Below are 15,784 nucleotides of genomic sequence, written 5' to 3'. Positions count from 1 at the left end.
TGCTGCGGAGCGAGGCCCCTGCTCCACAGCAACAAGCAATCCGCCTGGCGGAAGAAGCCGCGAGGAAAAAAGACCGCTTCGCCTGCTTCTAATCGCGCAGGTCCCGGCCCCTGTCACCCAGGTCTGCGTGTTGGGGACGGGGATTTGGAGGCCTCCTTATCTGGTTGAAAATAAAGTTGATATCATCATCATCAGAGGCAGTCAAAGAGGTGCGGAAAACGCTTTCGCCTCTACGGACATTAGACAGTCAAAGTGCCCTTTGAATTTTGCCTGGAGGATCTTTAACCCCGTAGGCTAGAGCTTCTCAATTCTTGAAAGGAGCGCGAGACCCTGCTGCGCACCGAGGACACTCGTGCAGACCATCGCTACTGACCGGGCTGCCAGCTTAATGGGCCGCAGCAACACAAACGCTTGAGTCGAGTGGGGGCGTGAGGAGGCCCCGGAGCCTCCGTGCTTCAAACTCACCGGTTCGTTAATAAAGTTTTTGACGACAACGACGACTCCACAGCCACGTGCTTGAAAGCGGGATTGAGGTGTTAACAGTACTAACCCAGGGAGCCAGTTATGCTCCTTTCTTTCCTCAAAACCAACGGGAGTGGGGGGAGGGGGGATGGTTAGTTTGGCTACTGAGCCGCAGTATCCGAAGTGCCGGCGAGAGCGCGCGCTTGTCCGGCGGTAAGTGCGGTTGTTGTGACTGAGAGAAGGATGAAAAGGAAATTGCACGGGCCTGCTACTGGCTCGAGCCAAGCCACCACCGCTGCCACGTGCAGATAGAGGAGAGGCAAAATATCAGAGGAAAGAGAAAGAGGAAAGAAAAGACGCGCGTCGCAGCAACAACTGCGTCCGCCGGAGCGGACGCTGCTCAAACAACAGATAAGCGGCCGAAGCCGCGCTCGCCGAAGCGAGGACAGATCCAGCGTCAATGCCGCCTTTTATATTGCTTTATGGAGGGTCGACGCTTTCTTTTTTTCAAGGGGGGGGGGAGGGAAGGGAGGGGAGCCCACGTTAGCTGCGACACGCTCTTTGCTCGCCGCGCATCGGGTAGCGTGTGTTTTCCGGATCGTTTTCCGGAGTTTGCGCCGGATCGTTGTTCCTTATAGCCGAGGCGTGCGGCCACGGTTGTTGGTTTTATCTGAGGCGGAGTGCCGTAGCCCTAATATAAACTTTGACGGTAGGCTGCACAGCATTCGTATAAGTGCGGCTGTTATAAGTGGACTCGACTGTACAGTGGTGACTCCTGCGCTGAGATAGAGGCGAATACTAGCTTTTAACGCGATACCGTAATGGGTCTTGTTCAGCGGAAACTATGTCGTCATTGTCGTCCTCGGCGGCAGCGGCGGCGGCGAGAACGAAAAATTCCCAAAGCAGGTGGCCCATCTGCTGCATAGGTTACGTGACCTTGTGATATCGTCATAACCTGCCCACCGTAGCAGGTGGAAACCGGCCAGCTGGACTGTGAGAAAACTGCCCACCATGGCAGGTGGTAGCTATGTGATTGATTGCTTTCCAGCCAACCTGGGTCCCACAAGCCTTATATGTTGCTGTGTTTGAACCAGCCACCTGCAGGTGCATTGACCCATGCCTTAACTGCGGCGCCAGTAGTGGTACGAGGACTCTCGGCGATGTACGAATGCAGTTAAGAATCACCAACTCAGCGTTTATGGGCATGCTGCCAGACATAGGGGACAAAGGAGGAGGACATGCATGGGAGGATTCTCTAACACTATCTCACTGTACTCTTTGAGACAGGTTAAGTGTTATGTGATGGCGAACGAGTGAGCATCACCCTTGTCTGCGAAGTGATACGCAAAATGGGACCAAAGCCGCTTAAGGAACTCGTTAGCACGGTCACTTCATAACCTTAAGGCGGAGCTTAAGTGTCCCATCTAGGTTTTCTCTGTCGTTTATTACCGATCTTCACGCGCTTCAACAAGCTTTAGGCAAGAGCATACGGTGCTCCTTTCCTGAATTCTCACAAATCGGAACAGAGCAAGAAAACAAAACTGAGTAACCAAAATTCACAATCGGCAAATCCCTACGTTATTCTTCTTTCCACGTATGGCGTTTATTGGCAGGTAGGGAGGCGGTCATGGCTCAAGTTGATTCGCCAAAATGCACTTAAACCTATAAGGACAATCAGCACCACTAGACCTCCAAAACGCCCTCCACAAAAGGGAGAACGATATTACCTCGCCCTCATACCTCCCTCTTCGCGGCTGGCTAAAAAAAAGTAAGCTGGCACACCTAAGCAAGACAACTGCTAATACAGGATAGGAAATTGGCATACATATGTGTGCACTACATATGTGTTGGCAGGAAGTAGCGTAGCCATTAGCAGGCTCCGTTGCGGAACGGAAGGATGGTGGTTAGAATCCCGTCGTGCAGAAAGATTTTTTTTTCTGGTCTGACTAAAAAAGCGTGACACATCTTCTGACAACCTTCTGTCGACAATGATGAGGCATTAAAGGCTTTTGCCTTAAAATATTTTTGAAGAATCAATCTTTCCAATAACGCCTCGCCACTGGAATGCCCTAGCTGCTGATGCTGTTGATTGTGGAAGTGTGTCATCATTCTCCCGCGCGCTTTCTTTAATGTGGAACGTGCTCGCCCTATTGTTACTTGCTTAAATCTTAAAACGCTTAACACACTATATCATAAACAGTAAAGAAATATACGCTAGCGCCATCACATATGAATAAGGTAGTGCACTTATCAAAACCAAGAACCTCATTTACTTTACAGTGCATATGAAACTCCGCAAGCAGTCTGAAATTTATTTTGTGCTCAAAAAGCTTTAGAATGTCAGCATGGCAGCAATAGCAGCAGTCCGTGTATGAAAGAATATTTAGCCACAAACCACAACACATTGCTATTTATAAAATTGCCGTTGGACATAAGGCAGAAAAATAGTTCTAATGCCCAGCCTATCTATCGCCCACAGTCCCATCGGGCAAAATTTTTGACGCGTCGGCAATTTGTTGAAACCAAAGCCATATCGCCTCAAATATCCGGGAGCAAGCGAAGGGCTGAATTCTTCATCGGTGCTTCCCCTCCTTCAGCTACCATGTTTTTTCCGCATACTTCTCTTCCATCCTCGTCGTATCCGGAGAAGCGGTGAAAGTACCATTCATGCCGCTTTTCACCACAGGGGTTGACTTGTTCTGAAGTGGAGCAGAATGAACCCGCTGGCGACCTTCATCCTGTTTTGAAGCGAGGACCAGCCCGGAGAATGGAAAATATCCTGGTCGTCCAAGTCCGAAGCCTTCTTCGTTCCACCAGACAACACGTACCGGAATGGGAGCACGCGAACTAGCCTGCCCGCTTGCGTTGGCCAAAGGCCTGCGTTGTTCCTCGCTGTGGGCGATAGATACAGACACCGCTTCTGCTTGTTGCGGATGGCCAGCTAATCTGGATCTCGACAAGTCATGGCGGTTTCCACTTGAAACTGTGGTACCACGGCCAGGAGTTGCAGCTGTCCTGTCGCTAGCAGTGCCGTGTTTAGCAATGTCCGAGTAACGACCGTCAGGGCTTTCCTGGCTGTCTGTCTCCCCGGAATGCAGCGTGAACACCAGGGCCAAGACGCCGACTACTGTGAGCGCCACGATGAGGATAGACAGTCTCACGAGCCACATGGGAGACCTGCGATGACGCAGTGGCCTGTATAAAGTCTAAGCCAGAAATAAACAAATGTGGCATGGGTTGTACCCTTACAGACAACTGAAAATAAAGCACAAGAAAACCAACCACATGCCGCTGGTCGAATCCGAACCCACGAGCTCCGAATTTCGAGTCCGGTGCTCTACGAAGTGAGCTACGGCGACGACTGTCCAATATCCTGCTTTCAGATGTATATACGTCTGGTTTAAACGAACCTTGCGAGTAACCACCAGCGCCACCGGCTTTCATAGCGGCGGACATAGTACGTCCTCTATTATCGCGAGTGCCACGTAGGCGGGTGATCGACCGGTGAGGGCGGAAGCTGTGCGGGAACCATCTTCTCATACCTTTGGCATCAAGACTGCCAGAATAGAGGCCCTCGTTAAGTACTGAGCACACAAGGCACGGGAAAAGAGGGACTCGTTACGACATACATGACGGAAGCCAGGAGTCACCGAAAGTAAGAAGCATGTTGGATTTTTTTAAAATAATGTGGCGTTAATCAATGCGATAATAATACTGTAATTATTTGAAAGATACTTTATTAAAAGTTCGAGGACCGAAGCAGTGCGTGAAACCTCTTATATTGCCTATGGCGTCAAGGCTGCCAGATTCGAGGCAGTCGTTAAACTATTCAGCAGAAAGGAAAAGCAAAAAAGGTGCTCGTTATGACAGGACGCACTACATCCTCCCTCATAGACGAAGGTGGCGCTGATGAACGCTCTCAAGGCTCGATTACTCTAGGTGTAAATACCCCCGCAAGCAAAAGATTGAACAGCTGTCGCCGTAGTTCGGTTGGTAGAGCACCAGACGGAAATTTGCACGTCGTGGATTCGGACCCTATGGGAGCCCCACGGTTGTTTTTTGTTCTGCTTTGCCATCCATTGTCTTTACGGCATCAAATCATCCCACTATTAATTTCTAATTAATCAGCACAACAAATTGACAAAAAAAAACACATCCACTATGCTGCTTGGTTGCTGTGACTATCGGCTTCCGGCGTGTTGTCTCATTAGATACTTTAAATTCCCTAAAGCGAATGCAAGGCTCCCATTCATCTTCAATCTACTTAACGTAGGGCGCAAAAATAATTCAAATCAATATTCGCTTGGATCCCGACTCACCAGCGCAGCCGCTTCGGATTTGCTGAAAGTCCACTCGTACTGCGCGAGAACGCGTGCGTGCAGTCGTCCGGGCTCAGACTGGGCGATGAAAAAGCGCGCGAAAGCTGACTTCGCCTTTCCTCAAGCTTGTTGGAAATCACCTCCGGCGAATCAGCCCGCCGATCCCCATAGATGGCGCCCGTAGCCGAAGGTTCGTCCTTTAGGACAAGGGCGGCTTCCGGGCTCTCGGTAAGCGGCATCTCTTCCTCGTCTCTAGCAGTCAGCGGTACGAGCTCGGAGGCCGTGGAGCGGCTCTTCTTGTTCTGCTGCTGCAGTAGCAAACAGAGAAATGAAAAGCTGTATCATCTATGTAGCCAAATCGGGTAGACATAGAGATATCGTGTTCTACCATACTCTAGCGAATACCGTCATTCAGCTTCGACCTTGGCGCCTAAATGAAGTCGCAGCAAAACTACTACTTCCATAGCAATTCTACGTATCACTTCTGTCAGAATATGTGGCAACTATCACTATTACTTATATTGACGCTAGCGCTACTGAAGACGACGACGTGAGGACACTAAGCGAAAAGGACGAAGTTCGCCACCATCGGACTCGGCACCGGACGTTCTTGGGAGCCTTCTAAACCGCCTTGAGCGTTAGCGCGTCTTACACCGACGTGACATCTGGTGGAGCTGCTGGGTACATCTTTCATGTACCGGACGCCCCCATCAAGCCGCGATTTCAGGAAAGGTCGACCACCCCCGGTAGACACGCCCGTTCACCAGGGCAGCCGCCGACTGCAAGGCCTATCTCCCGAGTTCGCGCTGCTCCCTGACCACAAGTCAACAAGGAGTACCGGCGCTGCTGCAATGAATCCTCCAACATCAACTGCGCCCGTCCTTCTCCACCACCAACGGGATCCGCCGCGTTTCCACGGCCTACCTCATGAGGACGCCGAGTACTGGCTGAACCAGTTCGACCGGGTGGCCACATTCAATTCTTGGGACGGGGACTCAAAGATGCGCCATGTCTATTTTGCTCTGGAAGACTCTGCAGGGACATGGTACGTAAACCATGAATCTTGCCTGCAAACATGGGAGACATTCAAAGCAGAATTTCTCCAGGCGTTCACCAGTACGTTTCGCAAGGAGAAGGCCGACCTTCTTCTGCAGAATCGCATCCAACTTCCGAACGAAAGTGTAATGGTGTACGTGGAAGAGATGACACGCCTCTTCCGTCGCGCAGACCCAAGCATGCCGGAGGAAAAGAAGGTGCGATTGCTGATGAAGGGTGTAAAGGAGCAGCTTTTCGCAGGCCTGGTTCGGAGTCCACCCGCAACAGTAAACGACTTCGTCAAGGAAGCAATGTCCATTGAGAAATCACTCGACATGCGGGCACGACAGTACGAGCGCACTAACGTATCGATGCTCTGCACCCGTACTGAGGGAACCTCCATGACCTCAGGAGAATCGCTGCGTGAGGTCATTCGAGCCATTGTAAGGGAAGAGGTGGCGAAGGCTTTGCAGCACACCCCTGCTCAGCCGCAGATTGCGTCGTTTACAGATGTCATTCGCGAGGAGGTCGAACAAGCATTAGGTACGTCGCAGCTTCCGGCAGCCACTCCACCGCCGCCACAAACATTGAGTTATGCTGCCGCCGCAAGCCGTTTCCTTCCGGCCTCGACCCAACGATATGAAGCACCTACGCCAGCCGCTCCTCAGCTTCCACCTTCCCAGTCGAACATTGTCCAGCGACCTAGGCGTCGCAGAACTGACGTCTGGAGAACCCCGGACCATCGACCGTTGTGCTACCATTGCGGGGCACCTGGGCACATCTGGCGCCGCTGTCCATATAAGGAGATGGGTCTTCGAGGGTACCCCTTCGGTGCTCCCCGTCCGCTGCCTGGAGAGCGACCCAGGGAGATCGCAGATTACATCTCCCATGCGGACTCCGGCCAGCGTCGCATCTCGCGATCACCATCCCCGCGCCGCTACAGTTCTCCGGGACCCAGCGATCAGGGCCAGTCTAGAAGTCCCTGTAGGGGAAACTAGACGCGGCAGCCTCTGGAGGTGCGGCTGCTCGACGACAAGAACAAGACCCTCCAACGCCGCCAGACACATCGCCAATGCCGTGCAACACACCGTCCTCGACGACCCACGAACGACAGCATGTTAAGACAAGCCGACAACCCGCCGCGCTTCTTCGTAACCACAACGCTTCTCTTCGACGCCGCATCCCTTCGACGCACCAAAGCCGCGATCGGACTCCTCGACAGTACCGCAAGACGCCACCACCGGCCGATTTAGACGTTTCAGTAAACGGCACAGCCGTAACTGCTTTAGTTGACACTGGTGCCGATTATTCTGTGCTCAGTAGACAATTCGCCGCTGTGCTCAAAAAGGTTATGACAGCTTGGGACGGCCCGCAGTTACGTACCGCTGGGGGACATTTGATTACGACGATAGGAATGTGCACGGCTAGGGTCACGGTGCAAGGGCAAACGTTCCCTGCAAGGTTTGTTGTCCTCGCTGATTGCTCTCGTGATGTTCTCCTGGGTGTGGACTTCCTAACGGACAACGGAGCCATCATCGACCTGCAGTCTCAGTCCGTCCAGTTTTCGACAGAGAATGCCATTGACACCACAGATGCCCTCCCGTCGGCGCTCCATATTCTTGACGAGCAAGTGACCGTGCCTCCCCGCTCCAGTATACTGGTGACTCGGTTCGCATACCATTCGAGACACTGAAGGTATAGTCGAGAGTAAACAACTTTTGCTTCTCGACCGCGGTATTGCAGTACCTCGGGCGGTCGTGTTTCTGGACGACGGCAAAGTTGATGTACTCCTGACTAATTTCAGCAATGAGCACCAGCACCTGAACAAGGGGACGACTGTCGCTTACATAGATGCCGTCACTGATACCAAGTGCGCACAAAGCCTGACTCGTGTTTCACGACCGGATCCAGAGGACATAGTCGACGTCAAGTACGACATTAATCAGACATTGCCGCCACAACAACAAGGCATGCTGCGCGACCTGCTCAATCGCTACAGACACACATTTGCGTCGTCTCCGCGAGTTGGCAGGACACACCTTGCTACACATCTTATTATTACGGACGACACGACGCCACCACTGCGACAGTCACCCTACCGTGTTTCCTCTAGAGAACGCGCCGCTATCAGCACGCAAGTAAAGGAAATGCTTGATAACGACGTCATTCGACCGTCTCGGAGCCCCTGGGCCGCACCTGTCGTGCTCGTAAAGAAAAAGGACGGAACATTGCGGTTCTGCATTGATTACCGGCGACTGAATAACATTACTAAAAAGGACGTTTACCCTTTGCCCAGAATCGACGACGCTTTGGATCGTTTATGCAACGCCAAGTATTTCTCCTCCATGGATTTGAAGTCTGGGTACTGGCAAATAGAGGTAGACGAGAGGGACCGCGAGAAGACGGCATTCATCACTCCAGACGGGTTGTACGAGTTCCAGGTCATGCCATTTGGTCTTTGCTCGGCCCCAGCGACCTTTCAGAGGCTTATGGACGCAGTACTCGTGGACCTGAAATGGCACACTTGCCTCGTATACCTGGACGATGTGATCGTATTCGCCCCAACTTTTGACGAGCACCTTCGTCGCCTCGAGGCGGTGCTGCAGGCCGTAAAATCCTCTGGACTCACTCTAAAAGCCGAGAAGTGTCACTTCGGTTACGAGGAGTTGAAGTTTTTGGGTCACCTCGTGAACCAAGAAGGGGTCCTTCCGGACACTGACAAAAACGGTCGCCATCGCGAATTTCCCGCCGCCACGCGATCAGAAAGAAGTTCGGCGTTTCCTTGGACTATGTGCGTATTATCGCCGCTTTGTGAAAAACTTCTCTAAAATCGCTGCGCCCCTTACTTACCTGACCAAGGCCGATGTCCAGTTCCAGTGGGAAGCGCCGCAACAACAGGCGTTCCTAGAGCTTCAACGCCGCTTACAGTCACCACCCATTCTGGCGCACTTTGATGAATATGCTGACACTGAGGTACACACCGACGCCAGCAATGTCGGTTTGGGTGCAGTCCTAGTTCAGGTCCAGAAAAATCAACATCGTGTAATTGCCTACGCAAGTCGTGCACTGTCTAAGGCCGAAGGCAAACTACTCTGCCACCGAAAAAGAATGCCTAGCCATCGTGTGGGCAATTTCCAAGTTTCGAACAAACCTTTACGGTAGACCTTTCAAAGTAGTGACCGACCATCACGCACTTTGTTGGCTGGCCAACATAAAGGATCCTTCAGGGCGCCTTGCACGATGGAGTCTCCGACTGCAGGAATACGACATTTCTGTAACCTACAAATCCGGCCACAAACACTTGGACGCCGACTGCCTTTCCCGTGCCCCTGCACAACCAGCTCCTGACGACGCTGCGGACGACGACGCCTTTGTGACCGCCCTAAACTCTACCGACTTTGCTGACCAACAACGCGCCGACCCGGACCTTCGAGACGTCATTGATTATCTTGAAGGTGCCAGTGGCAGAGTACCTGCCGCCTTCCGGCGAGCTTTGTCTTCCCTCTGCCTCCGTGATGGCGTACTCTACAAAAAGAACTTTTCTTCTAACAGTCGCGAGTACTTGCTCGTCGTGCTCGAGAACCTACGCGTCGAAATTTTGAATGCCTGCCACGACGAACCTGCTTCCGGCCACCTTGGCGTCACTAGAACGCAAGCCAAGATTCGCGAAAAATACTACTGGCCTCGCCTTGGACATGACGTTACGCATTACGTTCTCTCTTGCCGTGACTGTCAGCGCCGCAAGGTTCCTCCTGCCAAGCCCGCCGGCTTCCTCAAGCCCATTGACCCGCCGTCCCGACCATTCCGACAAATCGGGATGGACTTGCTCGGCCCGTTCCCCATATCAAACTCCGGAAAGCGGTGGATAATTGTCGCCACAGACTATCTCACGCGTTACGCGGAGACAGCCGCTCTTTCGAGTGGAACCGCTATCGATGTGGCCAAATTTTTTGTGCTTCAGATCGTCCTGCGCCCCGGCGCACCCCGGGTTCTCATTACTGACCGAGGAGCTGCCTTTACTGCTGAGCTCATGCAGCATATCCTTGCTTTCAGCCACACGAGCCACCGCAGGTCGACCTCATACCACCCCCAGACGAACGGCTTGACCGAACGTCTGAACAAGACTCTCGCGGATATGCTTTCGATGTACGTGGACGTGGAGCACAAAACGTGGGATGAAGTCCTGCCTTATGTCACGTTCGCCTATAATACCGCCGTCCAGGAAACAACCAACATGACACCGTTCAGTCTCGTCTATGGACGACAGGTGACCACAACACTCGACGCTATGCTTCCCCACGTCGACGACCACCCAAATGCCGACGTTGCCCACTTTTTACAGCGCGCCGAGGATGCTCGTCAACTAGCCCGGGTGCGAATTCGCGCTCAGGAGGACCAAAATGCCCGACGGTAAAACCTGCGGAGACGGGCGGTCGAATATTTCGCAGGCGACCATGTCTGGGTTTGGTCCCCAATCCGACGTCGCGGACTCGGCGACAAGCTCTTACGTCGTTACTTCGGCCCCTACCAAGTCCTGCGGCGCATCGGCGATCTCAACTATGAAGTCATTCCTGATCAAACACCACGCTCACGACGCGACGCGCGCCCCGAGGTGGTCCACGTCGTTCGCCTGAAACCGTATCACGCAAGGACACCGTGACACTCCCTCTGACACTGGTTTCCTTTAGCATCGGGACGATGCTTTTCGAACGGGGGGGCTAATGACGCTAGCGCTACTGAAGACGACGACGTGAGGACATTGAGCGAAAAGGACGAAGTTCGCCACCACCGGACTCGGCACCGGATGTTCTTGGGAGCCTTCTAAACCGCCCTGAGCGTTAGCGCGCCTTACAACGACGTGACAATATTACTCCCCGCCGCGATGGCTCAGTGGTTACGGCGCTCGGCTGCTGACTCGAAGGACGCGGGTTCGATTCCGGCAGCGGCGGCTGAATTTCGATGAAGGCAAAATTCTAGAAGCCCGTGTGCCGAGCGATGTGAGTGCACGTTAAAGAGCCCCAGGCGGTCGAAATTTCTGGAGTCCTTCACTACGGCGTCCCTCATAGTCTGAGTTGCTTTGGGACGTTAAACCCCAATAAACCAACCAAACTTATATTACTCGTGACTCTTCGACACATTCGAAGCGGCATTCGTTCAGTAATTAATAAGGGCTACGTATAAGACCTGAGTTTCAGAGAGAACGCTGGTGCATGGTTGCAGCTCTGTAGTTCGAGGCAACAAGCACCGTTAACTTCGTCTACTTCAAGCCACTTGCAAACTCTTCTGTGATAGATCCATCGTGGCAGATAGTGTAACACCGAATAGCAGCAAATTGAGAAAGTAGATTGACTTACAGCCGCAGTTACTTTGCCGCAGCAATGTCACATCCTTTATATCCATCCTCTTCCCTCTTTCCATAACGCACTGTCTACCCCCGCTGATACCATTTATCACAGCTATGCTGGCAACTTGCATCCAGGCGCTGCCGTTCTTGCTTTGTAAAGACATTGAGAACAGCTACAATTAATGTTAACAAATAAGTCTAATCACTATGGCGTCTTCAAAGGCGACGAAACATTTGCGCGCATTCAGCAATAATGTGACAGTACAAACGACTGCAGAATGTTTGACAAATGTTCACATGCTACCCTACAAGCCCATGTTATGCTGGGCCTTCAACTAGAAGAAAGTCCCAAATATATTCCTATTAGTGCAAGTCTGCTTCGACGAAACGATTGACTGATAAAGGAGCTACCGCAGGGTTGCTGCTGCGGCAGCCAGACTTTCTATTTGGAGTACCTTACGGTCCAAATTAATACAGGCATACTCAGCAACATCACCATGCACTTTGGCTCGACCGCTCGAATATTGCGGCGAAAAAGTCTTACCATTGTGCGCTGTCTTCTACAGCGACCAGCACTGAGAGATGTGCTTAGCTGTTCTCGAGACGGCTGTGCCCCGGAAAACGGCACCCGGATGCGCCAGTGCTGCTTCTTTTTCTCACAGTTGCGCCACCTAGAGGCAGGAAAGCGATTGAAATCCTGCGCTCGGATCTGTAGGGGCATACTGCCACAGGAGACACTCTTATGTCGTAGCGTGAATATTTTTACTGACAATCTTCAACCTTTCTTGCATAAAAACCCATCAAGCATGGAAGAAATAAAAAGGAAACTATTCCGGCCTCATTTGGCCATTTTAACTTCCCGTTATATTTTTAAACTAGGTGGCTCCACAGAGGCATTGCAGTAGCCTAATTCCCACTTCAGACGTCCCAAAGGCATATCGCCAGAATGTCTGGGTATCCTAACTGTTTTCCTCAGAAACAGCTCCACGGTGATTTTCGTCAATAACCATCTAAGCATGATGCCTAAACCAAAACGCGCGCATAAAAAGCTTTGTAAAAAGTTGCCTCTGATTTTAGCTTAAAAAGGGTAGCAAAAGGAATTAATTATGGATTCCCACCGCAGGCTGCGCGAACGAAATGCAGGCTTATCTATTAAAGCAAAATACGTTTCCAGGCATGCTATTTATTACAGTGCACCAATGTTCTATTTAAAGAGCTTCTTTTTTTACAGAATTTTAATTATTTATAGAACAAGTATTTATAGAACTCTATAACGCAGCATCATATCAATCTGAGGACAATGTTACGCCAGAAGTAGCCGCCTAGGGTTGATGATAATGGAGCTCTTATCCGTTCACATCCAACTCCTACTTTTTTACCTGGTTGAGGTCACATAACGAAGGGTTAGAATAATCAAATCCCGCATGATAGACCAGTTTGTGGCCTATACTGAAGGACCGCATCTGCAATATCCCACATAAAGGAGCGATCATCCGCAAGGCCTCAGCGTAGCATGCCGATTTTACAGAGAGAGGTGTTTAGAAATTAGGCGCATAGCTGTGTTACAGACGCTGTTATGCCGGGCCTCTGGCTAGTCTACGCGGCGTCACCGTTCACGGAAAGGATGCTGCTTGCCTCTGTTAATGTGAAAACATTATATGGCCGTAAATTATTCCTTTCTGTGAACTGTACTAATAACTCCGACCTGCTATTCTTGGAGCCTCTGCCATGTCTCCTAATGCTTGGTCTCCAGCCTGCTTCTTTCCTACCTTGACATGGAAGTCACCCATCTGTACAGCGCCCAATGTTTTCGTTTTGCTCATTACCAATTCCACGTCTTTATAGATGCTTTCTACGATTTCGAAGAGGAGACCAAAGATCTCATTGAGAAACGTCAAAGATTGAAACAAATCCCAACTCACAGAGTATAACTGCCAGAGATATAAAAGTTAATCAATAAGCGCAGGTTAACTGACGTAAGAAAGTTTAATATGGATAGAATCGAGCATGCTCTAAAAAACGGAGGTAGCCTAAAAGCGGTAAAATGGAAACTAGGCACAGGCAAAAATCAGATGTGTGCGCTAAGGGACGAACAGGTTGATGTCATCAGCAACAGGAAAAAGATAGTTAAAGTAGCTGAAAAGTTCTACATATTTTTATACAGCAGCCGAGCGCCGTAACCACTGAGCCATCGCGGCAGGGAGTAATATAAGAAATAGCGATAGTTTATTTATTTATTTATTTATTTATTTGTTTATTTATTTATTTATTTATTTATTTACAGATACCTTACAGGCCTCCAGGGAGGCATTGTGTAAGGGGGAGCATTAAATATGTGCAACAGTAGCTAGAAAAAAACAAAAATGCGTAGAAACACACACTGTTACGTTCTAAAAGCTGATTACAAATTATCACGACAGTGCAAAATACATGCAGAAAAACATTGGATAAAAAAATAGAATATAAATACCCCATAATAGTAACGGGAAAAAAAAACATGAGCAAATACACAGGAAGGCAAATGGGCTGATAAACAGGGTGTGACAAAAAAAAAAAAAAACAGGCATGACTCGGGCAGAGAAGACGTGCTAGGTGTTATCGATATAATGTTTGACCAGATGATTACGAAACGTGCCGTGGCTGCGCTGCGATGCAATGCAGTTTGGATGATCGTTCCATACACATATAGCACGTGGGAGCGGAGAAAAGTTAAAGGCGTGAGTACTGCCATAACTGCGCGTGTAGCTGAGGTTATTGTGCGATCTGGTTGATGAATAAGAGGGTCGTTGCAGGTGCGATAAAGGTGACTGAGTGGCATGGATTAGTTTGTGCAAGACCTGCAAGACCTGCCTCAAGGGCATGAAGACCAGGAGAAGCCTCCATAGCATGTACTTGCAGGCACGTGGGTCTATTTAAGGCTGGGGGGGGGGGGGGGGGGGGGGTATGGAGACGCGTCCCTACTCCCTGTGGTTGGCTTCTCCGCGATGCACCCTTCCAAGCCTATTTAGTTACCTTAACTAACAAAGAAGGGCGCCGGTGTCGCAGGAACACAAGCACCACGGATGGCGTAATTGCTGCGCGCGCGCGGGGGAGACGGCCCTCTTCGGCTCGGGAAGGGGGACGCGCGCTGACGTTCACGTGCGACGCTCCTTTCTTCGCCGGCGCAGTGAATGGCGAAGCCTCGTGGGGAGGAACGCTCTCCAGAATCTCCTCCCGTCCAACCGTGGAGTAGCCCCTGCCTTAGCGTGGGCGAACATTCGCTCGTAACCGTGCTCGCGTTGGTAATTGGCGTAGTTTGTTGATAACGGGCGTTATTTTCGTTGTAGCAATAAATGCCTTGTTTTTGTCAGCCAGAGTGTCAATCCTTTGTTCCCACACAGGAAGGCCCGCCGTGGTCGGCGTGCGCTCGGTAGCGTACGCGATCATGGGGTGGGGTCCAGGCGGTTTTCAATTGGGTCAGGCGCGGTTAAGCGGAGAAAACGTATTTATCTCCCTCTTTTAAAAAGCTCACAGTAGTTATCGCGGTATGCTTTTTGTGTGACATAAAAACACCTCAAATGAGTGCTATTCAGTTGTAGGTAGTCATACAGTAAATTGTTGTAAGCATAACAAAAACAACACTTTCGTTCAATATTGAAGACATCTGGCATCTACGCTACAAACAGCAGTGGTTGAAAGTGCACAAGGGTATGCTTCAACTTTTATACCGGTCTAAACTTCAATCATTCTCATGCTGTTTAATGATTTCCGGAATACACATGCTGCAGATCAGCTGCGCCGCAACTTGGGGAACAGCAAGCAGAAATTGCCTGGCTGAAAAATGAGAATGAAACCTTGAAAAGGCAGCTAGAAGCGGCCGAGAACATAGCTGGTGAGAATTCTGAAATGGTTTCACATTCAGTGTATTTAAATTTCTAATAGCAGCATGAAACATGCTCTTGCAAATAAATCTTTCAGAAGCGTGCATTTTTATCTGAATGTACTTTGAGTGGTTTTTTGCTCAGAGGCATATGTGTGCACTGGAACAGTCTGCTGACTCTTGATCGATACTTCACGGATACAACTGTTCTGTGCCCTAAGCGTACTTTTGCATTGTTGCAGCACGTCTTCCGTTTGAATTATTTGGTTGTAGCGTAGCGTAATTTACTCAAAAGCGTACTGGCGCGAAAAAAACGGAGACAAAAGCACACAAAAATTCGCAAAAGTGGACTGCTTTTTCAGGATGAAACAGGCATTAGCTGTGATGACATTTTAACACTTTTAGAATTTTACCTTTCATCGACTCTCGGTTTATTCAACCATCAGTTTTATGTTCAGAGTCATGCCGCTTGCATTTGGGTAGTCTCTTGCCCCTATTTTCAGTGACATATTTTTATCGTATGTTGACAAACGTGTTAATGACCGGCTTTGATTGATTTCAAACGTTAGTATGATATTCAGGTAAGTAGATCACTATCTAATTGTGCTCAACAATCATGTATGTTCGAAACTAAGAACCATTCCTAAAGACATAGTCACCAATTGCAGCAGCGAATCTAATTGGATTCTTTTCAGGAAAGAAGTTCCCCACAATCATGGCCTGCAGTTTCTTGATTTGCAACTCGTGCTTAAGCAGGATGGCCAT

General features: G+C 50.2%; 1 protein-coding gene across 1 annotated transcript; it reads right to left on the bottom strand.

The window, feature by feature from the left end:
• Nucleotides 1-1,757: 1,757 nt before the first annotated feature.
• Nucleotides 1,758-15,784, bottom strand: LOC149338897 (uncharacterized). The gene is made up of 4 exons (XM_089550826.1): nucleotides 15,731-15,784; nucleotides 4,782-5,089; nucleotides 3,455-3,639; nucleotides 1,758-1,792 (listed from the first exon to the last, which is right to left on the bottom strand). Exons 1-4 carry the CDS (start codon nucleotides 15,782-15,784, stop codon nucleotides 1,758-1,760), a joined length of 582 nt encoding a protein of 193 aa, XP_089406952.1.

This window comes from Amblyomma mixtum, chromosome 6, assembly GCF_055824585.1.
Source record: "Amblyomma mixtum isolate Tamu chromosome 6, ASM5582458v1, whole genome shotgun sequence".
Lineage (NCBI taxonomy): Eukaryota > Metazoa > Arthropoda > Arachnida > Ixodida > Ixodidae > Amblyomma > Amblyomma mixtum.
This window is presented reverse-complemented; position numbering and strand designations above follow the sequence as displayed.

Excerpts from the sequence above, each read along its gene's own strand:
- LOC149338897 (XM_089550826.1), bottom strand. The coding sequence starts at position 15,784 with ATGGCCATCCTGCTTAAGCACGAGTTGCAAATCAAGAAACTGCAGGCC. Across the intron at positions 5,090-15,730 it reads AGAAACTGCAGGCCATGATT|CAGCAGAACAAGAAGAGCCG; the intron begins GTGGGGAACTTC and ends TTGCTACTGCAG. Across the intron at positions 3,640-4,781 it reads AATCCGAAGCGGCTGCGCTG|GTCTCCCATGTGGCTCGTGA; the intron begins GTGAGTCGGGAT and ends GCGTCATCGCAG.